General features: G+C 39.3%; 1 protein-coding gene across 1 annotated transcript; it reads left to right on the forward strand.

Moving 5' to 3' along the window:
• Window positions 1-1,558: 1,558 nt before the first annotated feature.
• LOC116302132 (uncharacterized) lies at window positions 1,559-27,697 on the forward strand. Its single transcript, XM_089039387.1, has 33 exons — window positions 1,559-1,703; window positions 4,124-4,816; window positions 5,861-5,983; window positions 6,242-6,622; window positions 7,050-7,322; window positions 7,724-7,859; window positions 8,304-8,409; window positions 9,239-9,353; window positions 9,913-10,092; window positions 10,493-10,663; window positions 10,988-11,167; window positions 11,462-11,635; window positions 12,274-12,456; window positions 12,823-13,191; window positions 13,801-14,010; window positions 14,359-14,723; window positions 15,253-15,573; window positions 16,034-16,272; window positions 16,856-16,955; window positions 17,634-17,804; window positions 18,071-18,205; window positions 18,281-18,412; window positions 19,084-19,290; window positions 19,859-20,014; window positions 20,954-21,023; window positions 21,186-21,377; window positions 21,984-22,373; window positions 23,244-23,386; window positions 23,852-24,011; window positions 24,369-24,512; window positions 25,050-25,313; window positions 25,931-26,152; window positions 26,485-27,697. The coding sequence occupies exons 1-33, from the start codon at window positions 1,655-1,657 to the stop codon at window positions 26,598-26,600; spliced, it is 6,870 nt and encodes a 2,289-aa protein (XP_088895513.1). The 5' UTR covers window positions 1,559-1,654; the 3' UTR covers window positions 26,601-27,697.

Here is a 27,697-nt window from a genome sequence, read left to right on the forward strand (position 1 = left end):
GCATATTTGGGTCATTATATAACTTCATGAAAACATACCTGCTCTTGCTAGTAGAAGAGAGATTTCGGTATCGACGGAAGAATCAAACGTTCGGAAAGTCTTCAGATGACCTCTGATTTCTTTCTTGCAATTTGTAATTGATATGCATTTGGTATTAGATGGATTAAACTTGCTGGGACCACAAGGACCACCCACAAAGTTGGAATAATCACATGTTGCCATTATTCGTCGCGAATTATTCTCAGCGTCGTTCAAAACACTGCGTAAATAACATAAGGAAGGGCACGTGGACACGCGCGTGCTGAAAAAGGTTGTCAATTTCATTTCTGTTCCGTAGAAAACGATGTAACAAAACATAAATAAAGCGAAAAATCTATCGATATTCTAACAGATCAATCAATTGCATTGAAAGGCAAAAAATAAATAGATATCTAAAATACATGATCGTGAAATTGAAAAATGACAAAGTACTTCTTCCGACTCTGTTAGAAAGTATTTGACCGGGCTTCCTGTGTGTAACGGCGTCACGCTCTCGTTTAAATAATTAGCTCGTTTCGCATCTTTGTTACTTACTTAAAATATTCCCTTAATCATATTTCAAATATCATGCCAATATTTCTGAAGATGGGTTCAGGATGTATAATAGAACTGAGGAAGACTCACCGGCCGTGGAAATTAAAAGCAAACTTTGGTCAACTTTGTACTTTAATAATGCAGAGCCGATAATGGCGACAACAACATAGCATCGTACGCGCAGTCATCGAGATTTCCATAAATTCTGGTTAAGGTATGTGTTTGTAAAGCTAAAAACAGCGTTCAGATGTTCTTTATTTCTTTCTTTATCATTAACGATGTATATAAATAGACATGATTGCGTTTTGTCGCCAGTTTGCTTTCATTCAATGCCAGTTGCGTGACCAAAGTACCAGAAGTTTTTCACTAAATTTGACCTCAGAGCAGCTTGCGTTATGAGCTCTCGTGTTTAAAAAAATGAGTAGCCCAAGAATATTATTGCATTTTCGTGTAGACGAAACATTGCTCTTTCACCAAGATATAGTTTTGAATCTATAGGCGATGTAGAAATGGCTAAAAAGATGCCCTGATTTTGATGTATTTTTTGTACTGAAAAAATGTCAAAGATTCAAAAATTCACTAAATAATCAATCTTATATTAATCGTAATAATTTTATAATGTGAATGTCAACTATTATGTGTTCTATCAAAATATTGTATTGGTTTTTAGTTTGCATTGAAATGAAACTTTTTAGAGAGTTCATAACGAGGCGTACTTTTCACCCTTGAAAACCCGCCTGGAAGCGAGAAAACCGAAAATGTCATTTTTCGGCGAGAAAATTGTTTTTTTCAAGTTTTTTATTTTTTTCTGAAAATCAGTTCAACTAATGTAATCTTCTGGTAAGGAAAAGAAAATTTTCATTTTTTAAATTTTTTCCGACAATAGTCGATATTTACGGACAGCCTCTCTTAAATCTCAATCCAAATCAAAACGTGCGAAAACCAGAACTAAAACACTTAAAACGAATCCGGGTCACAAGTTCGATGCGGTAGTTCAATAATCACACTGGAGACTATAGGCCACAGCTTTTAGGCCACGGGACAGACGATCAAAAGTGGTTTGATTCCAGTTGGCCAAGCCATGAAGTTTTCCCTCTACTTCTTGATTGTTACGGCTCTCATGTCAAGAGGTACGTTCACATGTGTGATTTGTTTAGTTTACTAAACTATATAAGCACACAATTTATCGTTTCTATACCCTCTTTTGTTTATATTAGTTTTATGACGTGTTAATAGACATGTTATGGTTGTCGAAATAAATCGAAGTGGACATATGTTCTGTTTGTCAACACAATATCGGAATGAAAAGAATCCCTAATTAGAAGAACTGATTTACACTGAGTGAAATTATCATATCTATTTCTTTCTAGATAGCAAAAAAAAAAAAAAACAAAAACCAAAAACAATTGTTTTTAAAAAGGTCGTAAGAGTAGCAAATGTTCTAATATACAAAGAGAATACAAACTCGTGGCCTTACTATATATGTTTAAATATTTATTGTAATTAAGCCATTAAGCTGAAATCTAGTTATTTCCGCTGTTGTTTAAGCGAACAGTCGATACCGTGGAGAGAATTCGCCGCTTCATTATGCGAGTGGCTAGAGAGGGGAGGTTGATTTTCACACTTAGTTCAGAAATCACCTGTAAGTGACAAGTTTTTTCGAAGAACAAAGAAAAAGCTTTCATTTTGTTTTGATTTAACACAAATCTTTTTCTTATTTAGATCGATATTCCTTTATGTGAAAATAACGATTTTTTCAAGTTAATCATATCAAGTAGCTACTTCATAAAATTCTTATTTTATTTTATTTATTTTTTGATCAATGATTTTTCGAATTTTATATCAAGGAACGAGTGTGTAGTAAAAAATAAAAATGTATCAATAAATGAATAAGCAAATTCAGTTTTTTCGGTGAAATGTCGGTAATCTTATATAATACTTGTCACAATGAATTTCATTGCTATTCTATAGCATTATTTATTCATTCCCCTCGGCTTATATCGACATTTTCCCATGATATTAAATTTTTTCATGAACTATTTACCAGTTTCCTGTTTGTTTTCGCTGCAATTATAGACTAAACAAATATATTCTATAAAGCAATTTTTGGTGGATAGGAATTCGGTATAATTGGTTTCAAAGGAGTACTGCAGTAGTGTATGGCCTCACTCAATTGGTCAACATCTACACATTTCACTATTCTACTGAAAGACAGCTTTATTCTTCTTCCACGTTTACGCTTGGGCCAGGCGAACTACCCAACAACTGGCAGCAAACAAGCAACGACTCAACTACTTTCTCCGTCTACAATAGTGTATGGCCTCACTCGATTGATCGATATCTACGCATAGTTTCAAAGAATTATGTTTAAATCTAGTAGTGTAGTTGCAAATGCAGTGACCATTTAAAGATTTCAATACATAGTGTCAGTGCTACCTGCTGATGGGAGCTAAGATGAATTGATTAAAAATGTATGTTGTGTTGTTCTTTTGTCTGGGGGATTTCAAGCGTGTTTCTTATTTCTAACTTTGCTCGTGTTCTTTTTGCTGCTATATAGCTTATTTTGGTTTCTGAATTGCATACGGTAGCTTTTTTTTATTTATAGAATACTGATAGGAAAGCATTTTCGCTATCACCATACGAAATTATTTTCTCTCTCCATCACGTTTCTGACAGAAAAGACAAAATCTGATAACAAAAGAATTAGGAAAAATTTTTTTTTAATTTAATATTTTCCAACTTGAAATTGCACGATCTGCAGTTAACCGTATGTAAGACCGAAGCTTAAAACGACAACACCTTTAAAATAAGAGCATCATAATATTTTTGTTGTTTTGTATAGTTAAGTGGTAAATGGTCGAGCTCGGCAGCTTTCTTTAATCGAACATAAATTTGGACCCACTGAGGTATTGAATTAATTATTCATCTTATTCATGGTGGCTTACTCATGGCATTTTTGACGGCCTGATTTTTTTTTTTTTTTAATTTTTATTAAGATTATAAAAATAACTTATTCTATTTTCTGGCTTTAAAGTGATGTCAGTTTCTTTCTTTCTTTCTTAATTCCACTTTTTTCCTTTTATTTTCGTACTGCAATTGTCTACACATGCGTCTGGTCTGAGCTGCGCACGCGTCTATTTTCACGCTAAAAATCACCAACGTATATCAAAAGACAAAGGTATATCAAAAGACCAACATATATCAATAGTAAACACCATGGCACCACAGGATTGAGCGAATTAAATAATCAAAAGATTAAATTCAAGGTCTTATTGTTGTTAATGCAGTAACAAAAAGTCGATCTTCACTTGTAAACGAATTTTTTTTGTCACGTGTATATCCTGGGAATAAACGTTTTCCGGGTTTCTCCAATTTTCCGCCCTCAACTTCCAAATTCCAACTGGACCAGACATCATAAACTTAAGTACGAGTTTTTGGCTCGGGATACTGCTCAGCCCCTATTTAGAAGTATTCATTAAAAAACTCGAGGGAAGCCTGTCGCGCAATCTTATTTTGGTAATTATTTTACTATTATTATGTTTTCATACAGTTTATAGCAACAGAAATTATTATAAAGAGTCAAATGTCAAGAAGCAACTTGTTCCCGTTTCATTCTACTATGATTCAAATGGGATGGTCAATGATGCTGGAGCCATACAGACACCGCTGACCACACAGTCATTTGAAGCAGGCTCATATCCAAACACTTATAGTTTCAAAGCTGCGAGTAGAAATGAGAACGATCAAAATTTTCTTCAGAGTATAACCCAACAGCAGGGCGATGACCAGGAAAGCGTCCAGCAAGAAGACGGGGAAAACTATGAGAGTGAACCGAATGACGTGGAATTTGCTTCCGAAGCCAAACCACCTACCAACCAAAACCATTACCAGGAAGATTCCATTAATGAGAGTTTACTTGGAAATCAAGTAAATAACCTGTTAAGTAATGGCGTTAATGCTGAGGCGCCCAACAGCAACACCAATTTCCAGGAAAGGATTGACACTGGCCATTTTACGAACAGACCAGAACTAGATGGTAATGGTAGCAGTGATCATTTATCAGACAACCAATTGGGGAAAAATGTTACCAAATCTCCTAACAACAACACCAGTTTCCAGGAAGGGTTTGATACTGACCAGTTTTTAAGCAGGCAAAAACCTGCACCAGATAATGGTAACAGCGATCAATTACCAGACAACCAATTGGAAAAAGGCATCAAAGGAGTACCAGTCTTTCATACAGGTATATCTGCAAACGTTCTACAGTCAACTCTCGCCTTGTGGACACCCCGATATTACGGACACCTTGTTATTGCGGACAGGAGGAAAATCCACGGCCAAAAATACTGACAAAGAAATGAAATTCTCCCTACTACGGACGCTCGCTATTACGGACACCAAGTGATGGTCCCGAGGGTGTCCGCTGTAGCGAGAATTGACTGTACTTCACCCAATCAGTCAACTCTCGCTATTTTTTTTAAATTTTTTTCATTAACTTTCCCCTGATGTCAGGAAAGCCAATTACTGTGGGCCTTGTACTAATTATAAGCACAAACACTGAAAATGGTCGTTACCAGCGTCTTCAGTGGGTCATTGACGTTCACCTTATACAGTTAGCTCTCGCTACAGCGGACACCCTCGGGACCATCACTTGGTGTCCGTAATAGCGAGCGTCCGCAATAGGGAGAATTAAATACGGTCATTTCTTTGTCAGTATTTTTGGCCGTGGATTTTCCTCCTGTCCGCAATAACAAGGTGTCCGTAATATCGGGGTGCCCACAAGGCGAGAGTTGACTGTATAGGGTTATAGTGAAGACAGGCGAGGTCTAAGGTTAAAAGACCCTATCCGAGAAGACTTGAAGGGTCTAACCATTTGCAAATGTAATTATTACAAAGGCAGCACCTTCTCAGTCATTTTAAGATCCTGAGTGTTGGTCTGACCGGGACTCGAACCACGACCTCCGCACAACAGACCGACGATCTTACGGCGGATTGAATCAAAATGTAATTAGCTAAATTATCATAGAAGATCCAGATACAGAAAAATGATATAACGTTATCATATAAATATTAATATTAACGGGAATATTAAAGCGGTCCCAAACTTTCCCAACCCTATAGCTGGGTCCTTTATGCAGTAATACCTGTTGAGTTGCACATAAGGCTTATGACAGTCTTAGAACAAAACAGCCAGTATTGCCTTGTGCTACTTCTTGTGATGCTAATCTCAGAAAGGCAATCCCTCCTCTGAACGTGTACTGTTGTCTTTCAAATTTAAATTGCACAGAAGAAGGAAAAATATTTGAACCCAACCAGAAGCTACCCGATGAAGGTACAGATAACGTCTTGGACAGCGGAGTAAAAGGTTCGGCCAATTTAAATGCTATGGAAGAAAGCCAAGAACAGCAAGGTACGTATGAAAGAAACAGTTGAATACCGACATCAAAGTAGGGAATTTTGTACGGAAATAGACTGGGGTGCATTAAGATAAATGCTAACTTTATAGATTATGAACAATTGTCCTAATTCGTTATGACGTCACATGAAAACATATTTGGTTTTTAAAATATTATGGCCGTTGAAGGGAGGTAAAAGTACGGCAACCGTAGTTTTCTCGATGATTGATTGTTTTTTAATCGTGATTATCATTGATCTTTTCTTTCGTTAGAAATGATCGTGAAGAACGAAATGTTCAGCGATACATTGGTCCAGCAGAACATAATCAAGATAGAAGGCAAAGTTACCTCACCAGAACCTAAGGGAGACTGTAAAGGGCTGTGGCTATCGTTCGATGGTGGGCATGTCAAGCTTAGTAGCAAGTCTCTGAAATCATTACCTAAACGCGAAATGACATTCATGGCTTGGATTCGTATTCGTAAAACAATCCTCAGATCAACTGTGTACTCAACTGCTGCAGCTGGTGGAGGTCTTCAGCTGCTGGAGGTGATCCCAGCATCTAACATGTTGAGCTCTATTTTGAGGTGGAAAGTTGATACTGCCAAAAATGACAACCTTTTCACGATACAGACGGAGGAAATAATTCCTTCAGGTATGCTAGTTTACTCGATCTTCCGTCTTGACTTTTATTTTTCAAACAAACGTTCCCTACGTATCTCCTAAACACTCTTCCCTAAGAGCAATGGGATTCCTTCATACAGAGCTTTTGTACCATCACGTGATGGCAACCATAGCAGGAGGCGCAACAATATAGTCTTTTTTCCCTGGGAAACTGGATTCTTTCTCGTGTAAAGGAATCAGATTAGACCAGATTCAATTGTTCCTGCCTCCCTGCCATCACGTGATGGTGCAAAGCCTCTATAGATTATATTCTTTACATCTCTTTTAATACACTTGAAGATTTTTCTAATATTTCGTACAAAATACATTTCGTAGTCTTACGAGATACATTCCACATTGTCAAAGTTCCCTGTGACTATGGCAACCATAATTACATGCATATTTTTATCACGTGCCAGGGTTGTGGACTCATGTAATTGCTAAGTACGATGGAACCCAAGGTAAAGCGTACCTCTTTGTAAACGGTGACAAGGCAATCAAGAAAAAAGATATTCCACCAGGGAAAGATCTGGTTTGGGGGAACGACATCGTGATTGGAGGTTTAACAAACGCAGCTGGCAAAATTACCTTCTCGTTTCTTGGTGGGATGATAAACATGCGATTCGTAGAAAAGGCCTTCGATAATACTGAGATCAAAACAGCGTACTTGCAGTGTAAGCCACCTTATGAAGGTAAAGACGATGACTTGCCGTTCATCCTTAGGGCTATGCTTTTCTCTCTTAACTTCTGTGTATACACACTACAACTTTGGTCCTAGAGCGTTGCATGCGAGAAATGTTTACAAGAAGTAGGACCTTCATTTTACTACCACTAACAAAATGCTTCGCGATTTTCCTTTCTTATTCAAATTCGTATTGCCTCATGAAAATAGTAGTAACACAATTGGTGCTAATTCACTAAGCAAAAGAAAGTGTGCAAGGGATTCTGGAAGTCGTAGTTAATGACTAGTTTTCATGTCAGATCCTCGTCAGATCAAGTAAACGCTTTTTTGTTTGTCTTTCTCATTCTACTTCTCTTCTCTGTTTCCTTAAGCTTTTTGTTTTCTTGACGTCCTAACATTTGTTTCCTACAGAGATAGCATATTTGGTGACCGTGTGTTCTGGGAACAAGCTAGGTTCAGGCACAACGTCAAGCGCCTACATACAAGTGGTCGGACTAGATGGCGAGTTTGGGGAAGTCAAGCTTGGAAACAGCTTTTCCTCAGGCTGGTAACAACGCCGCGATTCATATTCCGTGATCTTTCTTTGTCGTTTGCACCATGACATGACCACGTTATAGAGGTTTTACACCATCATGTGAGGGCAGCAATGGCAGGAGCAATTGAATCTTCTGGTCTTCAGTTTTCCAGGGGAAAGACTCTATCTCCTACCAAGGCTGCCATCACCTGATGGTGCAAACCCTCTATTGGTCCCTTTAGTGTGACTGAAAACGTACGATATCAGTAATTCGCACTTCTCCGTACTTTGTACTTAAGAAACAATAGACACTGCACTTTTTGTACTATTTAAATCAAAATAGATTCAGTACTGTTTAACATATTTATGAGTTTGTATTCTATACTACTTTAATCTACCTCGTTTTACAAGTGTTACTTTAAATTACTTTACGGCTACTTTGATTGTTATTCTAAAAGTGCTCCTTATGTTCATCAGCGGCAAAACACTCACCATCTATGGTCCTTATGTCGGTAAAATTCAGAAGATTAGTATCAGGAAGGACAATACAGGCATTGGTTTTAAAGACTGGCTTCTTGACAAGGTAAGAATGCGTCATGCTAGCGTGCAGGCGTCAAAATCCGTAAAAAAGTGAAATAGGATTCCAAATTATGAGAGTATCCTCAGTCATTTTGTGACAATGAAACGATAGACGAAGAGAAATTCAGCCCTTCAAATTTTATCGAACTTTGAAACAACCTTTGGACTGATCTAAGTTAAGGGCACTCCTAACTCACAGATCAAACCATGGAACCCGGGGGGGGGGGGGGGGGGGTACTCCCCTATATTAGCTATACGGGTATGTGCAAATGAAATAAGAAAATTACCTAATACATAGTATATATATATACCTATAATATATTTGGAATCAAACACTCATGTACTATTGGTATAAGGTGCCAAATAAAATTGTATTGTATTGTATATAGGGTATGGTTTTTCGGCTTTTGGGTCTGGGGTAGGATATCATTTTTTGACATTTTGTCTGGGATAGGGTGTCATTTTAGTTTGGGATAGGGTTAACGATTTGGTCGTTTTTGTCTGGCTAATAGGCTACGCTTTCTGCCGACACAAAAACAATAAAAATGTTAGTAAATATTGATTGCAATCGATTGTAAAACCGTATTTTCCGTATTTTAGTCTGGGATAGGGTGTGCAATTCTTAGTTTTAGTCTGGGGTAGGGTATGTAAAATCAGAATTTTAGGTCTGGGATAGGGTCAGGGTTTTGAGGTCCTGGCGGCACACCCCTACCCAAGTTGGGGTGGTAGTACCCCTCCGGGCCATGGAACAACCTCTGTGCTGATCAGAGCTGCCTGGATATATATCCGTTGCGTTTTGTCGATCTGTAACCACACATGTGTTCTTTCCACAGATCACCATTAGCGTCGAATCAATGCCAAAGGTTGGCGAGGTATATGATTTCAAATGCAATTGTGAACTATCTGACAAGACCACGATGCAGAAATTCATAGACGCTTCCCCTTTAGGTATTGCTTATCTTTATTTGCTTATAATCGTCTTTACAACTTCAAATGCTAGCCTGGAAGTTTATTAAAACCCTTCAAATGTTCTGAAACAACTGCCGTGTTGATTGTGTTGATCAGAGAACCTCTAACTCACACATGAGGTTGAAATATAACTTAGATTTTGTTCAAGGAGGAAACCCTCGGATCAAACTATAAGAAGCGATTACCCTACCACTACGCCAATTATGACTTCCATATTCGTTTACCACTCCCTTTCTAAATCCTTCTTTTCTTGAAGCTTTAAACTTACCATCAAATGGCTTAAACTTTAGACCAATAGAAACCATTGACCAACAAAAGAGCCAATCAGAATGGTTAAGGTATATCACGGTGCAGGCGCTACTGCCATTACGTAAGGCGAATTCCATTACGATCTGTGAATTAACCATTTTCTGATTTTAAACAGCCAAGTATTGTTTTAAGGTATCGATAAAATTTGAAAATTCGATATAAATAAAGGCATTTGGGACGTACAATTTTCATTCCATTATTTTTTTCCCTTTTTCTCCATGGCAACAAGTAAACGGAGGCTGGTCAGCCTGGTCGGAGTGGAGTGGATGCGGTACCGGAATGTGTGGTGGAGACATGAAGGTTCGAACAAGAGCCTGCACAAATCCTGCGCCTTCTGAAGGAGGGAAAAAATGCATGCTGCCCGACAAGACGTTTGCTACTTTTGATAATGAAACAGTAGCCTGCCCAGGTAAGCTTAGAATCATAAGATTTATGTTATGCAGAATATTTGATTTAGAAATCTCAAGAGACATTGATAAGGGACCTAAGGCTGCCGTGTAGCTGGGGGAGGGGGAGAGGGAGGGTTCTTGAGCCACCGTTACACCTAGCTATACACAAACGATACCATTTCTGGAATTTCTTTCTGTCTTCCCGCGCTACACTAATAAAAAGCCCGCCTCCGTCACGTCGTCTCGGGTATTTCATCAAACTCAGTCTCCCTAGATTTCTTACCTCCTCAATTTGAAGACCGTATATTCGCCTATATTGAGATTTAGGATTTAGCCAACTAGAGTGATGACAATATGCTTCTCGGTTCCCAAACAGACAGCGTTCTCATTGTGTTTTTTTCTTATTCTGGTGTGTTACAGTTAATGGTGACTGGGGCGCTTGGAGCAGCTGGTCAGAGTGTGATCAAATCTGTGGTGGATCTAAAGTAACACGAACAAGGGCTTGTGACAATCCTGCTCCCAAAAATAATGGGAAAAACTGCGTGGGACCTAAAGAAGAGACAAAAATGGACTGTACTCAAGAATGTGAAGGTATTGTCCTCTCCCATCGTTTTTACCCTGTGTCTTCTTAGTGTCGAATAGCATGAGCCAATTATTATAGCATCAAAGGTCTTGATGATTATTAGACGCTTGGGCACAACTAAGTGTAAGGGCCAAAATTTGTCCTCTGCTTTTATTGCTTTTGTCATTGTCATTAACACTTCTGTTTGAATGCTATTCCACAAGACATTTCACTCCCTTTGCCATGCTCTCTCATTTACGAATCATTTCTATTTCCAGACTGGTTAGCCAACATTCCCCATACAACACACCGTTCTTTCTTTTATTTCATCTTCGTCATTTCTTGTTTTCCAGATTGGCCTGTCAATGGTAACTGGACTGAATGGGGAGCTTGGAGCGCATGTTCAAAATCCTGTGGTGGAAGTGTTGTGACTCGTAAGAGAACGTGTAGCAATCCTGCTCCACTGAGGAATGGTTTACCTTGTGAAGGAGATGACACCGAGACTGCAACAGACTGTACTGTACACTGCCCAAGTATGTTATGATACTTAATGTCAAAACTTGATTTATTCCATGTCACTGAGACAAAACGTAGTCGACCAAATAACATGTAAAACCAAGTTGTTTCGCAACTAAGACGTTTTACCGAACGATTTGGTTCAAGGGTTGATATTTTAAAATAATGAATATTAAAATATTCAATAGTTTTAAAATTACTAAACAACATCAATTGCGCCTGGAGAACGCGGTATTTTCCCCATATATATATTTTTTAAATTCAAATTTGAAATTGAATGTTCTGTGTGCTTACAACACATTGTTTTGTAGTCGATGGAGCATGGACCGAATGGGGACCATGGACTGAATGTAGCACAACATGTGGTCCAGGACAACAGACGCGTCAACGAAACTGTACCAATCCACCTGCTGCTTTTGGCGGGAAAGAGTGTCCAGAAAAGGACGGCAAGGAAGTCAAGGAATGCAAACTGGTTAAATGTCCAAGTGAGGTTTAAAATTTTTTTAATATAGTATAAAATTAGGTATCTTAGCAGAAGAGAAGAACAATATGGAAATGTGTCAAGGTGTAAAGATAATTTTCGCTGATATTAATAGAAAATGAAAATATACAGTGTGTCACGTATGGGAATTTAACCTATGTTCTTTCGAATTCTAGTCATATGCTCTACCACTGATGTAGCGGAAGCCTTGGTAAACTAATGGCTATTTTTTAAAATTTCGATGGCCAATACTGGGCTATCTAGACCTAAAATCAAAGCGCCAAGTTAAAAAGATATAGATTTTTTTGCTCCCTTATTAATAGTTTTTTTACGAGTTCAGAAATACATTTTTAAAGTATTTGTCAATCCCTTTCCCACATCTCTTTTAACTACTCGGCGCTACAAATCATATCAGATCATGCTATGGTGTTCTTGGGGGTGTTTTTGGCGCCTTAGCTGCCTTTGGATGAGTTTTGGAACGTCTTGTTCAATGACAATCTTCAAAACATATTTATTTTCGAAATGGCGGAAAATGACATCAGATTTCTAAATTGAAATGCGCCATATGCACTTGTTCTAACGATGCGGCAAGCGTTTTTTATACATGGTTATAATGTTTGTATTCGATATGTTTATTTTCAGATGCAGTGAACGGTAACTGGGGCAATTGGGGCGCATGGTCAGCATGCACTGAGAAAGAGTTCTGTGATCAGGGTGAAAAGAAACGCACTCGTAAATGTGACAATCCAGCCCCTGCCGAGGGGGGTGATCTGTGCGTTGGCTCGGACACTGAAGATGAATTGTGCCCGAAAGATAAGTGCAAACGTAAGGACTTTAGAAACTCACTAAGTTTGAAGTTTCAAAAAATTCAAAGAAAAAACATTCATATTCATTGACACCCCGAAACAACCACAGAGATGATCAAAGTTCACGGGCTGTCATGGGCTGCCTTTCTTATAACCTACGTTAAAAATTTGAATTTAGCGAGTTAGGCCTTTTGTGAGGAGGAAAAACTGAATAACCCTCAGAAAACCCTCCAATCGAGGAGGTGTGTTACCACTACACCATCTTTCATTCCCAAAATGCGATTCAATGTATTTTTATGAATGCATTACACCAACTGCTTGCTACGTAGGCTCTTCCATGCGTCCTTCAAACTCGCACAAAATCTGTTCTGTTGTTTCGCTTTAGCTCTCGAGGGACAAACGATTAATCTCAAGCCGACTTCATTCATCACTGAGTCATGCAAAGCCAAAACTGCTTCATTCGCTTTGAACTCCAAAGACATTCCCAATTCCATTTACGCTGACAAGATCTTGGCGGGAATCAAGGACATCATCACAACCAGCTACTTTGCCAAGATAGAAGTAGAGCAAGATGATGAAAACGTCACGAAGTTTTGTTTTCAACCCAAGGCTCCATTGGCAATGCAGAAGCTTGAAAAGGCTTTTCCTGGGTATGCTAAGACGACGTCATTACCTGAATTTACGAAGCCGACTGGGACTGAGGATACCGCTGGCCTGTCGGTAACGCTGAAGACTGATGGATCTCTGCATGCAGGTATATATATGGTGATAGGTAAATAAAAGTTCACCGCCTGAGACTCCCCATAAATTAATTGGAAACAAGGGAAACTGCGGAAATTTTAATCTCTTAAAAAGATAACATGCAAAGTATTATAGAGGGGTTTCACGGCAGCAATTATGGAGGGCAAAACAACGGGCGCAAATAAGGTTTCTTGTTATGCAAACATGTCGTATTGGCCTTGCCCTACCTAAAACATGGCTGCCCGCGTGAAAGCCATTTTTGGCCGATTGTATTATGTTGTCATTTGACTACCGATCCCGACCCATTTTACTTTTTGAGAAATGAAATCTCTTGTCAAGTGAAGACACTGTATTTTTCTTATCCTACAAAATGCCTCCTGGAAAATCCCTCTTTTGGCCCATCGCATTATGTTGTCATTTGACTACCCATCCTATTTTACTTTTTGAGAAATAAAATCTCTTGTAAAGCGAAGACACTGTATTTTTCTTACCTTACAAAATGCCTCCTGGAAAATCCCTCTTTTATATTAGTCGGTTCAATTATGGTGTCACTTTGATAACCCATTTCATGTTATTTTCTTTATTTTCTTCGTTAATCTTTTTTTAATTTTTATTTATTTAGTGGAGTTCAGTCTTGGAGAGGCAGACCAGTACGCGCCAGTCAAAGATGTCGTCATTAAATACGCCAAGTTCTTTTTCAAAGAAAAGCCAGGAGAAAGAGGCATCGTAGCGTATGGTCAACACGAATTTGCTAACAGTCTTTTCGATGTTGAATTTAAGTTGGAATCAGATCCAGTATTGGTTGGTACAAGTAACACCAAAACAGACCTAGGTAAGATATCCTGTCCATTTTCTGGACATTGTGTCTGGACATTGTTTTCTTACCTATTTAATGGTGCAAGTGTGGAAGGTGCTAGGACAAGCCTTGTTATGTATATCAGTCACCCTACCTCTATTTTTATTTGCCTATAAAAACGCGCCGAAAGGTCTGTACCTCATATCTTCTTATCTCTCGCACACCTCCGCCCGCCCAACTTCTCTCAACATCTGAAGAAAGGCAGTCGCTAAAAAAGAGAATGAACTAAAAGAAATCCGACTTTAAAGAGAGTTAGTTTACGATTAGTATTTTGATCTCCGATAGACAGACCTAATCTGATTAAATCATTTTGAAATGTCACAGAGGCTGTCATCAACGCGCTATCTCTTCCTCAAGCTACTTCCTTGGTCGGAAGCCCAGCGGTGGCCGCCCAAGATGTTCTTAAGAATATCTTGATCGACTACCTGTTGAACCTCGGTCTTTCTAAAGTGAAGATAAATGATCTCAAGGAAGCACTCGGCAAAAATACTAAAAGAATTTCCGGTTCCGTCAAAGTTGGTGCTACCGAAACATTTAATGTGGAAGTTATCAAGCAGAAATATTTTGCGATTGGGTTGACTTCAGACCAAGCATCTGTCCAGGGAATTCTGGATAAGCTACTTGTCAAACTCAAAGGGAAGAAAATGCCAGAAGGAATGGGTATCTTTGGTTCTATGATCAATACACAGGTTGGTTTATTGTCATCATCATCATCATCATCATCATTGTCTTCATCGTCATTGTCTTCATCGTCATTGTCTTCATCATCATTGTCTTCATCACCATTGTCATGATCATTGTCATCATAAGTCATCATCATCAATGTCATCAACATCAGCGTCATCATGAGTCATCATCACCAGCATCAGCATCATCATGATGCAATTGCCATCATCATGAGTCATATAATCACCATTATCATCCTCATCACCTACATCATTGATCATCACCATCATCACCAAAGTCATCATTGTCATTACCATCATTACCTCATTGCCATCATCATCATTCAGCATCGACATCACTGTGATTGTAATCGTCAACAACAAATCTATTGCTTCTTCACGTGCGTGCATATCGTATATCGCTTTCGTAGTCTTATTCTTATTCTCGATTGATTACTACGATTGTTAGTTCAATTAAGCAGAGCTATCACAGCTTATAGTGCCGTGTATTGGAAATTCGTTCAAAGCTTATCTTCATATTTTATATTCTCAGGTCGGTATCGCTTACGCGCAGAAGGGTTTCAAAGTCGATGCAGAAACCAGTTTTGTAACAGAACCCTTAAAATCTGCCTTCTCTAGTAACGCAATGAAAGAGGGTGTCTTCATTGCCATGCGTACACAGCTCCCTGAAACCTGTAAAGGCAATGTCTGTAAGTTTTTTAGGGCTCTTGTTGGTAAACCTGAAAAGGCCAAGGACACTTGGTTGTCTTTTTCAATTTACGGAAGCAAGAAAGGGTTGGAGCTTACAGCGTCTATTCTTGGTCGAAAGATCACGGAGAATGTCGAGCTTTCGAAGATAGAGCTCTTTTTAAAGGTATAATTGAAGTTCTAGTTCAAGTAGCTTAAACTAGTACGTATTCCATTGTTTGTCACGCTAAATTCTTTATGTGAAATTGTACACAGACTCGCTATACTGTGTAAAAGCGCAGCAAAGGGCACTATCACAGTGTTGACATATTTCGAACCAATCACAGAAAGAAAGACAACTGCTAAGCCAATGAGAATGCTTAGACACGCTACCGTCACGGTCAAAGCACGCTACCATCACGGTCAAGGCACGCTACCGTCACGGTCAAGGCACACTACCGTCACGGTCACGGCATACTACCGTCACGGTCAAGGCACGCTTCCGTCACCGTCACGGCATACTACCGTCACGGTCACGGTACGCTACCGTCACGGTCACGACACGCCATGTTTGTACTGTGAGTTTCCCCCCGTCATAAGAAATTTGCTCGATTGCATGACATGACATGGTTCTTGTTATCTTCCAGGCAACCTTTCTCCCACCCTCAGTTAAGATGGAATTCAGGATTGGTGTCACGTTTCCTAGTCCCACTGGGGAAATCTACATCGACAATATCAAGCAGCCCGAGGAAAAGTGGACTCTAGAAGGAGCAATCAGTTTGTCGTCTGTCCCCACAGATTTGCTTGGAATTACTCTCGGTATGAAGGGAATTTGGAGAAAAGCATTAGGGATTCCATTCCTTGCTATTCGAGACATTAAGTTTAGGTAGGTCCGTGATCACATTACGGCGACTGGTCATATAAATATAATTGTTGGAGCTTCCGCTATTGCATAAATCATGCATAAAATTAAAAAAAAAAAAATACGGATTAACCTTAGTTCATCAGTTATAGGAGACAACAATGCTTTCATAAGAAAGAGTAAATCGAAATTAGCGATCTTCCAAAATTTCAGTGCAGTAACATTAAATGATAAAAAGCTACAATTGTTTGAAATTAGAAAGGTTTGTATGGAAACAACAACCAAGGACCTACCAGCCTCGCTATCATGTTTTCGGTACATTACAAATGCTTATAACTCTTCAGGGATTTAATATATGACAACAGAACTTTCCGAAATTGCTAATTTAGACATGGTCTTTCTTGTAATGAAAAAATATTTTTGAAGTCATGAATGGTTTGTGGTGCGCGTTCCCAGTCTTAAACTCGTTTTTCATATGGTCTCTTGCTTGACAGAGCAAAATCTACCAACACCAGCCACATAGCTTCCCCAACGCATAAACTATAAATGTCAATGGGAATTTAGGAAGAGTCAGTCAGTAGTCAAAACTTTTTTTTTTTTTTTCTAGCTTTAAAATATCTACTGCTGGAATACTGTCATCGTTTGGATTTGCTGGCGCACTAGAGTTAGGGACAGATTGTTATTATGATGAAGACTTTGGAAAGGACGTAAGTAGAAAGAAATTCCAAGCATTGATCAGGTATATTGCTGGTTTATTAGCCGCGACGTTAGTTGGTTTTTATAACATATTTGCCAGTATTCTCTTGTTATGTCAACCATGATGGCCATGTTTTTAATTACATAAATCTCTTTTCAATGATTAGCTTTTTATTGCACCAGGAACTGATCAGGAACTCGATTTTGGGTACAATAAAAAAGGGCACATACGGTCATGGAAAATTAAAGTCATGCCATTTGAAATTTTCATTCCAGTCTTACGGTGCTCGGTGGAATGAGATAGGGTTGCCATGGTTAAGTAGCTAGGTCGGCACCTCCCACCAAACAAGCACTCAAAAATAATAGGTCTTTTGCAATAACGGGTCACGTGACCACACCTCCCTTAAAATGAACAGTTGTGTCAAAATGAATACCGGAAATTGAAAAAGCACCTCAACATAAGTAAGTGGGCAAAATGCTATTTATCCTATAGTCAACATCATGATTTAAAAATATAAAATCGAATATTTGATACCGGATTTGTATTTAAAAAGTGCCCCGGTGGGCAAAGCTTCGTGGGATACCAGCCACGCATAGCTAAAGAAGCTACCGACGTTAAATATAATTACTTAAAGTTCATTGTAAATTTTGACTTAAAACTTTAATCATTTTCTGTGTCTCTTTGATAGGGGAGGTGTATCAGAGCAGGGGTGGACTTTAACCTTGGTATAGGAATGGAAGCCAAGTACGTGTATGGCTCGTTGTCACCCGTAACAGTTGGAAAAATCTTTCGTATGTTTAACTCGAAGCTTGAGATACCAGAGAAGATAGCAAACAGCGGTTTTGAGAAGGAAGTAGTGGTAATTATCATAGTTTTTTTATTAGTCTCTTTGTTTGTGCCAAACATGGGACTCGCCTCTCGCCACTGGGTTCACTAGGGGTTCGATTCCTCGCCATCACATGTGCCGGAGTTTGTTTGGTCTCACCCTCGGTTTCAAGGAAGAGACCAAACCTGAACTCCACTCATGTGATGGCGAGTTTAATTAGTACCTAATCGGACCTGCGGTGAGAGGAGAGTGATCAGCTCTCTTGCTTATATTCAAATTATATCTTTTTCTTCTCTAAGGTTTCATTTGCTTCAAAGAAACAAGTTATTAAATACCAAGGGGTTGACATTGAGCTCAAAGAAGGGCTTAGCATCAATGGCACACTTTCAATTCTTGGATTTCAAATAGCCACAGCAATTGTACTCTCTCCAAAGGTAAGAAAAACGAGTATTCGAGCCTATAATTAGTACTACAGAATTGACTGGTGTAAATGTGTATATTTCAAACAGAGAGTTTATTTCAAAGTGGAACTATCTCCATTGAAGTTAGGAAAGATTCAGATCTTTCAGTCATTGGCTAAAAAGACCCTTGGACCTGTGTTTTATGCAGACGCTATAACATATCCATCACCATCATTAGAGGTAAGGCGATGCAAAAATTACATTGCGTAAGTTTGAAAAACGCACGCGCGTGAGGACTATTTTCCCGCCAATTTTTCAAGCGTGTACCAGTTGTGGTTCCACATACGTCAGTACTTTATGAGTCCGTGTTCTGACACGGTACAGCTGGTGAGTACAACGTTGCTGGCAACGGATATTCAATGTATTTCAAACGTAGCAATTTTTTCTACAACAAAACTATGAATTACTGAAGCACTCCGCTACCCGATTCTTGACAGAAGTACATTTATCCTTCGCATTCCATTGGCTAAGAAGATTACGCCATTGACAGCAACGTTGCAATTTGCATGTTTGACGAAGAAAACTTCATATGCGCAACAGTACATAGTTCCACAGTATATCTTGGGGTACTTGACCATTCTTGATAACAAGGCTGTCAAACAGCCTTGTTTAACAGAACTGTGTATTAGGTTAAGAAAACTTTGCGCAGCCAAGCTTTCTCACCCTTCTCGTGCTCTGCAGCTTTTAACTATTATAAACATCGGCCTTTTTATAATCATAAAAATATGATTGAGACCCTATAAAGTTTGTGAAGTTCTAGTGTCAAGAAATATGAATGAGAGCGCGCGCATAAAAAAATGTCCAGCCAATCAAAGCAAGCATGGTATAAATCTTGTCATACATTTACTCAGATTTATCTCAGGGGAGCCACAAAGATCTTCGACGTCGAGACCGAGATCATGTTTCATTTCAAGCCCAAATTAATCGAAGCCAGTTTTAAGCTGGGGCTACCACTTATCAAATTAGAAGTCGAAGTCTATGTCAAAGGTACCTATGGAACTAAACTAGAGGACTATGGCTTCCTGGCTAAGTTGAAAGTAACAAGTGGACACATGGAGGTAAAGCCTTTATTCGATTGTGTGACTCAATAATAAGGCTAGAAATAAAAAAGTTTTATTTATTGGGTTTCCTATATGTTTTTGGACGGTGTCTGAGAAACATTGGGATTACGAATGCGTAGTGCGGTCGTGCTAGTTTTACAGTGGGAATTTGTCTCACAGTTAAGGCGTTCCATATGCACGTTTCCTTGACAACGTTATGTTTTAGCTAACAATTTCACTATAATAGAGATTATATTTCATTTGTTTATTACTTGCTATATATTTGCACTAAAAAAATTAAAAACCAGTTCTATAGACCTCTTCGGCTCTGACGTAATGTTTTCCCATTTCAGACACATGTCATTCCCTAGAGTATCATTTCTTTCTCGGTTGCACATGAGAAGACACATGAATATGGATACAGCTCAAACAAAGAATCTTATTCTCAACGGAATGACACGTGGTCTGAAATGGGAAAACATTACCCCAAGCCCAAGAGGTCTATTCTGTCTAACAAGCGAAAAGCTGTAAAGTGTCTTATATCGTGGATATTTTTTTTTTCCTTTTCTTCTTGCTGTTTCTCTAGATTAAGAAAGATGCCTCTGCGACGGTCGAAAATCTTGTCAACCGGGCAAGAACTAAGATACAAGAAGTAAGGGACAGAGTTAAGAAACAGAAAGAAGAATGTAAGAAAAAAGTAATCAATTACTGCGGCAAGTGCAAAGAAATTGTGTGTGACACGGTAAGAATTTTATTATAATAAAAAAGTCGAGATAATGGAAGGCCTTGTGTTACGCATAAAACACACATCGATGATAATGATGGCGAAGATGGTGTATGATGTTGATGATGGTGATGATAATGGTCATCATGATGATGATGACTGACGATAAGGATCGTCATGCTGATTTCCATACACCGGTTCACCGGTGACGATGACAGTGATGGTGATGATGACTGATGATGGATGAAAATGATAGTAATGATTGATGATGAGGATCTTAATGCTGATTTCCATACCCCTGTTAACCGGTGACGATGACAGTGATGGTAATGATTATTGATGATGGATGAAAATGATAGTAATGATTGATGATGAGGATCGTAATGCTGATTTCCATACACCGGTTCTTTTCGCTGGTGATGATAATGGTTATGATGACTAATGATAATGAACTGATAGGGATGACAGCTCATAACTCATGATGAGGATGATGACAGTGATGATGGTGGTGATGATGACAGTGATGATGATGATAATAATAATAATAATAATAATAATAATGGGGGTTCTTCTATAGCGCATTTCACAATGTCTCAATGCGCTTTACATTGCAGTGGAGGACTTTACGGGCTGCATATTAAGGCGCTATTAGCAGCCGTGCAGCTTACAATCATGAGTGATTTATTAGTACATAAGTGTTATGCCTCCAAATTGGGATAGGCTGTTGAACCGGGAGACAATCCCCTACTCTTACACGAATAATTCAACAGGTTCTTTTATGTCCCACATTTACTCTTGGTTAGGAAGAGTTGGAAGACAGTAATAATAATGGCGCGATGATTATTTAATGGTGATAACTGATAATGATTATGATGTCTCCACGCTCCTATAATGTATTATCCTTTATATCTATTCTAACTTCTTTTCATATCTGCTCTAACTTTTTATCGATTCCAGGTGCGGTCAAATTGTCAGGTAGCACTGGATGAGTTCAAGAACTATATAGGTGGAGCGGTAAACAGATTTGGTAAGTTGGTGAATAAATGATAGTTACGCAATGCTTTCGAAATATCGAAAATAAATATAGATTTTTGGACGAAAATCCAATATTAAAACTGCACAAAGCAAGTGCATTCTTTGATGGTACATTGACTTGTCTGATCTCTACCTTATTTCTGTCTTCAAACAGGCGGCTGGTTCATTGGTGTTGCCAAGAAAATAGCATCAACATTCAAAACGACACGCGAGCGCAGAAGCGTCGAGTTCTTTCCGGGTCGAGCCCAGATGATGACACGTTTGAGACGCAAGAGATTCATTGGGAATTATCTTTGCAAGACGTTAGCCCCGGCCATCTGTAAGGGATCAAGGTCTTTTTGCGACGGTGAGTTAAACAACAGTAACTTGTATCCATGGCTGGTCAAGCGTATGATTTAACTATATCTAGAGATTAAAGTACTATATATTCCAGCAGCATAAAAGTGGTTAGTTACTTTGTTATTTGCAGAAGCATCTTACCTTTTGACTTCACAATCATATTTCTTCAACTGATAGATTAGCAAGATCAACTTATTGTGGCGGTGCTCTTAGATTCACTCTCATCATTGCGACCCTGGATCGATTACCAAGCATTCAGTGTCCTATGTAGAGTAGAGTTGCTTCTCCTTTCCTGTGATTCGAAAGTTCTTCTAATCTCCGAGTACTTCGGTTTTTCCCTCTCCACAAAAATAAACTTCCACATTCCAATTCGAACTGGTTCTCAGTGTAGACGTGGCCGTTCGACACAAAAGTCTCGCTATCCAGAAAAGGAGTTGGTGGACTTCAACCAATTGTATTTCTATTGTAACGTGTTTGCACGTTCACCAACAGCCGAAAATAATCGTTTCTTGTGATTTCCCTATGAGATGATGTCGATACGTACTGCGTCCCTATTTTAGTCCATGGTAGTCCTAAGTGTGATAACTTCATCTACGTATTCTTTGTTTTCCAGCGTCGTGTCAACTCCCACAACACATCGCTAAAGGAGTTTGCAAAGGACTCGATCTGGCTCACAGGTCTCTTTTCCTGGTAGAAGACAGTTTTCACTGGGCAAAGCGTATCCATGATGTTTTGCTCAAAGATATAATCAAAGTCCATAGTATTGTGTTTGAGCTTGAACTTTCTCCAACTGTAGGAGTGAGCGCCGATGTTTCAGTTGACATCACTATTATGAATGTTCGACGAAAAATCAGTATTTTGAGTATCAATTTGGCCGAGTTGATAAAATTAGGTAAAGCAATCGCGGATAAAGCTATAGCTGAGCTTAAAAAGATGATTAGTAAGAGGTACACGGATACCACATATGACAAGCCGAATAATGTTGGTGATGTGGTGGTTGGAGGTAAGGTTCGTTTATGGCTGCTGCTTCATTGAAACATGTAAATCATTTGGTAATATACGAATGAGTGCATTACACCCGCACTCCACCTTACACCAAACCATGGGTCCACCACACTATATTTATCACGATACAACAAACCGAACCACACTACACTACACCACACCGCACCACTCCACACCACACAACATCGCACCAACCAACATCACTTATCACACCGTGTTATACCACGCTGCATCACACCTCACATTACACAACACCGCACCACTCCACACCACACCACATCGCACCAACCAACATCACTTATCACACCATGTTATACCACGCTGCATCACACCTCACATTACACAACACCGCACCACTCCACACCACACCACATTGCACTAACCAACATCACTTATCACACCATGTTATACCACGCTGCATCACACCTCACATTACACCACACCGCACCACTCCACACCACACCACATTGCACTAACTAAGATCACTTATCACACCATGTTATACCACGCTGCATCACACCTCACATTACACCACACAACACATTACACTATACACTACCCATAGCCGCACGGATGCGTTCTTTACATAGAATATATATTACATAATTACCATTTATTAGACATAAAACACAAACTGCCACGCCAGCAGCAACACACTACAACACACTATGCTAAATTGTGTCATTCCACCACTCTACGCTACAATCCCACCCCACACCAACACCACTGTAAACTAAATCGCACTATTTCAACGAATCTTTACTTACCTAATCGCGGTTGATGTTTTCTATTTTTTGGTTTTCTATTTCTTCAAAACTGTTATTTATTTTTTGCTTTCAAACAAATTAAATATTATTGTCGTCTCTAGCTCCATTCAGAATCTGTAACACCGGCAGCAAGTGCAATTTTTGTATCACGAGTCCTGCTCTTATGAAAGGATCGTCCATTGGGATGAGCGGGTGCTCTGGTGCAGATTCCCAGTGGGTGTACACGCTGACGGGCGAGCTACTCGTAAGTGCAGATAAATCCATGAGAATTTTAACGTGCCTGTTATACATTAAAGTCAAGTGTTAGTATGAATATACCGTCACCTCCATCTTCACATCGCCATCCATCACCATTATTATCATCATCATCAACATCATCGTCTCTACCACCACTATCATCATCAGTCATCATTTCTCCACTACCATCATCATCACCATCATTATTATCATCACCATCATTACCATCACCATCATTACCATCATTCATATCATCACTATTGCCATCGCCATCATCATCACCATCATTGTCACCACAACCATCATCATCATTAGTCATTATTTCACCACCCACCACCCTCATCAAAACAATCACCATAATGATCTACATGACCATCCCCATCATTATCGGCATCACCATCATCATAGTTTCTTTTATCTTTCTTCTAATAACAATTCATTTTTGCTTATCGATCCTGGTAAATGAATCTAGAACATGCATAGTGGACTATGCTTGGCATTCACTGGTACAGGCAAAGACCTCAAGATCGTTCAACAAGACTGTAAGATCAATGACGAGAACCAACGCTTCACGTGTGAACATAATAGGATCTTCTTGGGTAATAGTAAAACAGACTGCTTGATTGAAAAAGGTACATTTTGCTCACTTATTTTAATATGTTGGAGCAGGGAGTTAAGGGGTCTAGGCTAACCTTTTTTTAACCTGATGATCTTGTCTCAGTAAGAATGATCAAGCACTTTATTGTTTCGTAGCATTTTGCTCACTTACTTTAATATGTTGGAGCAGGGAGTAAAGGGGTCTAGGCTAATCTTCCTTTGACCTGATGATCTTGTCTCAGTAAAAATGATCAAGTACTCAATTATTTTGTAGCATTTTACTTACTTACTTGAATATGTTGTAGTAGGGAGTAAAGCAAGAGGTCTAGGCTAATCTTCCCCCTGATGATGGTCTCTGAGTAAGAATGATCAACCACTTTATTGTTTTATAGCTGGCACCAGTGGAAAAGTGGTCAGCGCTGGTACCTGCACACCTCCACCAAAAGACGAGACTGAGGACTTTGAAGTGCCACCAGAGGAAGAATGGGCAGTAAAGGATGATCCTAGACTCAAAGTATGCGATAACTTTGTACAAGGTAAGATCTGAGAAACAGGGGAGGGATGGTGTTACAGAAGAAGGATGGGCTGCAGAGGGTGATCCTCTGGGATAGAGGAGGAAGTGAGGAGTAGTTGGTGGTAGCGGAAGTGGTAGTGGTTGCCGCCGGGTGGTAGTGGGGTTAGTAGCAGTGGGTGGTAGTGGTAGTCGGGTTAGTGGCAGTGGGTGGTAGTGGTATTCATGGTGCATGGTAGTGGTGGTAGTAGGCGGTAGTAGGCGGTAGTAATGGTAGCGGTAGTGGTAGTGGTAGTGGTAGCGGTATTGGTAGCGGTAGCGGTAGTGGTAGAGGTAGTGGTAGTGGTTGGTATTGATAGTGACAGTGGCACCTGGTATTGGTAGTAGTGGTAGGGGTGGTGGCTGTAAGGGTGGTGGCTTTAGGGGTGGTGGCTGTAGGGTTGGTGGCTGTAGGGGTAATGGCTGTAGGGGTGGTGGCTGTAGGGGTGATGGTAGTGGTTTCTTCAACTACCAAAGAGTAGCTCTATAATACTCCTTTCTCAAATCACTTTTCTCTCTCTAGACTTGGCACTCGATAAACCCGCCACACAATCGAGCACCTTCAACCAAAAAGAACTTACGGCAGAAGAATTAAAACAAGTCGATGAAAAAGAACGAAATCTAATATTTTCCCATTCCGGTCCTGGGCTAGCTGTCAATGGGGACATGTCCTTTACCCTGCGAGAAGGCTCCTGTTCACATACGTCCCATAGTAAAGACCCCTGGTGGAAAGTGGACCTTGGAGCTGAGCACATTATTACTGATGTCAGCATTCAAACGACAAGTGGTAGGTTTACCGGCAATAGTTTAACAAAGTCATATTATCAGCATAGTTGGTCTTGTCACTAATACAACCTTTATTTCTAGTTCTTCACTCCTTCTTTTCTTACTTCTACCTTTCGTTCATAATGCAGTCTTCCCATTTCAGAACATCTTTTCATTTCCTTGAGTATATTTTCTTTGTTTACCAGTATCATTATCAGTATATTGGTCATATTGTTCATATGGTACATCAGTATTATGCCATGGTTGCTATGGACTACTTCAACGATACGGCGGGCATCTTGGATCGCAAGGCATTATGGGGCATCCAAGGGGCAAATTAAGCTTTGTTACAGTAATGACGTGGATTGATATTAGCAGCTCACCACAAGAGAATACAACACAAGATGAATTACAGCGGCACATCGATCACCTTTACACATAAAAGAAAGACAAACAGATATATCTTCTGTCATCTTTGTTTTGTTCTGCCCCCTGGAAAGATGGCCGCCATATCGTCGAATAAGTCAATTCATATAAGTACATTATTCGCAAGAGGTTTGAAATGTAAAAAAATATACCTGCAAAATTAAAAAGATCCTATTTCATAAATGCATGTTTTCTTCCATGTCTTCTCTACAGAGGGTACCAAAGTAGATGCTTTAAAAAACTTCGAAATCCGTGTTGGCATCCTACAAGAATTCCAGAAGAATCCAATGTGTGGTGAAAGAGTGGCAGCAACTCACCTGGGTGAACTGTGGACATCCACATGTGATCCAGCCATCCCTGGTCGGTACGTGTCTGTGCAGGCCTTTGGAGAAACTTATTTGACGCTCTGCGAAGTAGCTGTCTTTGCCAGAAAAGGTAAGAGAACTCAGTGTGCTTGGAATCTTCCTAATGTATAGTTTTAGTGATAAGGGCCAAGGTAAACTCAGGGGCGGCAGAGAATAACGAGAATTATATTTTTATTTAGCCAAGGAATAAGTAAAAAAGTTCACCTCAAAACAGGGAGAGGGGAGGACTGCCCCCCCCCCCCAATATTTCGCCGTCCCTGGGACTGTAGTTTCAACTGCCATTATTAATATGAAACAAGTAAGGCAAATTGCGAGAGGCCAGGGCGAAAAACTGACCTCTTGCTTTGATGGCAGTGTCCTTTACATGATACAAAATATTTTCAAACCCCTTTTTTCTATTAGATAATCAAGGTAAGTGTTCTACTGAACTCAAGCGGAGACGTTCCAACATCGCTACTGTACCTCACAAAGATCGTGTTCTCAAGAGAGCAAAGATCACCTATGGACGCTATGACTAGATCCAGCCAGGTACTGTGAAAAATTGTGCCTCATATATACTAAGTGTGCTGTATCGTCAAAAGTCAACTATGTCGTATCATCAAAAGTCAAGTACTAAATAAGCTTCAGAATTTGAGGCCCTGAGACAACTTCACAGTCTACTCTGATTAAAGGCACGGCTAAATCACAGATCGAATTGGAATTTGGTGCATACTTTTAAACTTTCAATACGTATTTCAAGCTAAACCCACCAGTCTTACTCAGCCTTACTCCGACAACAATGAATAATACATCATACTTAAAACATTTAACTAAACACACAGCTATTTCAAAAAAGGTTGAATACTGAATACTGCATACTGAATAGTGCTCCAAGACCAAAAGGCATTGTGGGTCTCGTTAATTTGAAATAAAGAGTAAATATACAGCAATTAACTCTCTCATGTATATAGTTAGTATATTGTTTCAGATGGAATTCACTAAAAATAGAATAAATAATAATTATTAATCCTACTTTAGACAATGTCACTATGACCCACAATGCACTTCGGTCTTGGAATGCACTATTCAGTATGCAGTATTCAGTATTCAAACTTTTCTGAAATAGATGTATACCATAACTTACTGAAAATCTAATACACTAATATTTCCTAAATAATCATTCTACACCGAATCGAAATATGGCAACCAATTTGAATGACCATTGTTCTTGACTGACTAGCGTTAATTATATTCACGGGGAAGCATAAAACCTTTCACATGTATGAAAGGCTAGTCCAGAACAATAGTCATTCAAATTGGTCGCCATATTCGATTCGGGGTATTGATGGGTTGCAAGCATTCCCAAGAGAGTCAAAAGACGAAAACATGGCGGCCATTGTGGTGCCGTTCAATCAATGGATGCTAAGTAATCTTGACCCTGAAAACAATAGACCTATCCCGAATTCACTTGACTGACCGCGAAACAATGGTTTGAAGTTGAGGCTGAACTTGATTCTTTTATTCATCAAGTTCAACCTCGACTTCAAACCATTGTTTCGTGACCAGTCAAGTGAATATTCGGGATAGGTCTATTGAATAAAAAAACCTTAATATATTTACACCTACTTGCAAGAAC

The sequence above is a fragment of the Actinia tenebrosa genome, unplaced genomic scaffold, assembly GCF_029948245.1.
Source record: "Actinia tenebrosa isolate PJP-AT-01 unplaced genomic scaffold, QUT_ActTen_1.0 PGA_scaffold6__47_contigs__length_16458017, whole genome shotgun sequence".
NCBI classification, from domain to species: domain Eukaryota; kingdom Metazoa; phylum Cnidaria; class Anthozoa; order Actiniaria; family Actiniidae; genus Actinia; species Actinia tenebrosa.

Coding starts and splice junctions, on each gene's coding strand:
- LOC116302132 (XM_089039387.1), top strand. CDS start 1,655: ATGAAGTTTTCCCTCTACTTCTTGATTGTTACGGCTCTCATGTCAAGA. Junction 24,513..25,049: donor ATGCGATAACTTTGTACAAG/GTAAGATCTGAG, acceptor TTCTCTCTCTAG/ACTTGGCACTCGATAAACCC. Junction 26,153..26,484: donor AGCTGTCTTTGCCAGAAAAG/GTAAGAGAACTC, acceptor TTTTTCTATTAG/ATAATCAAGGTAAGTGTTCT.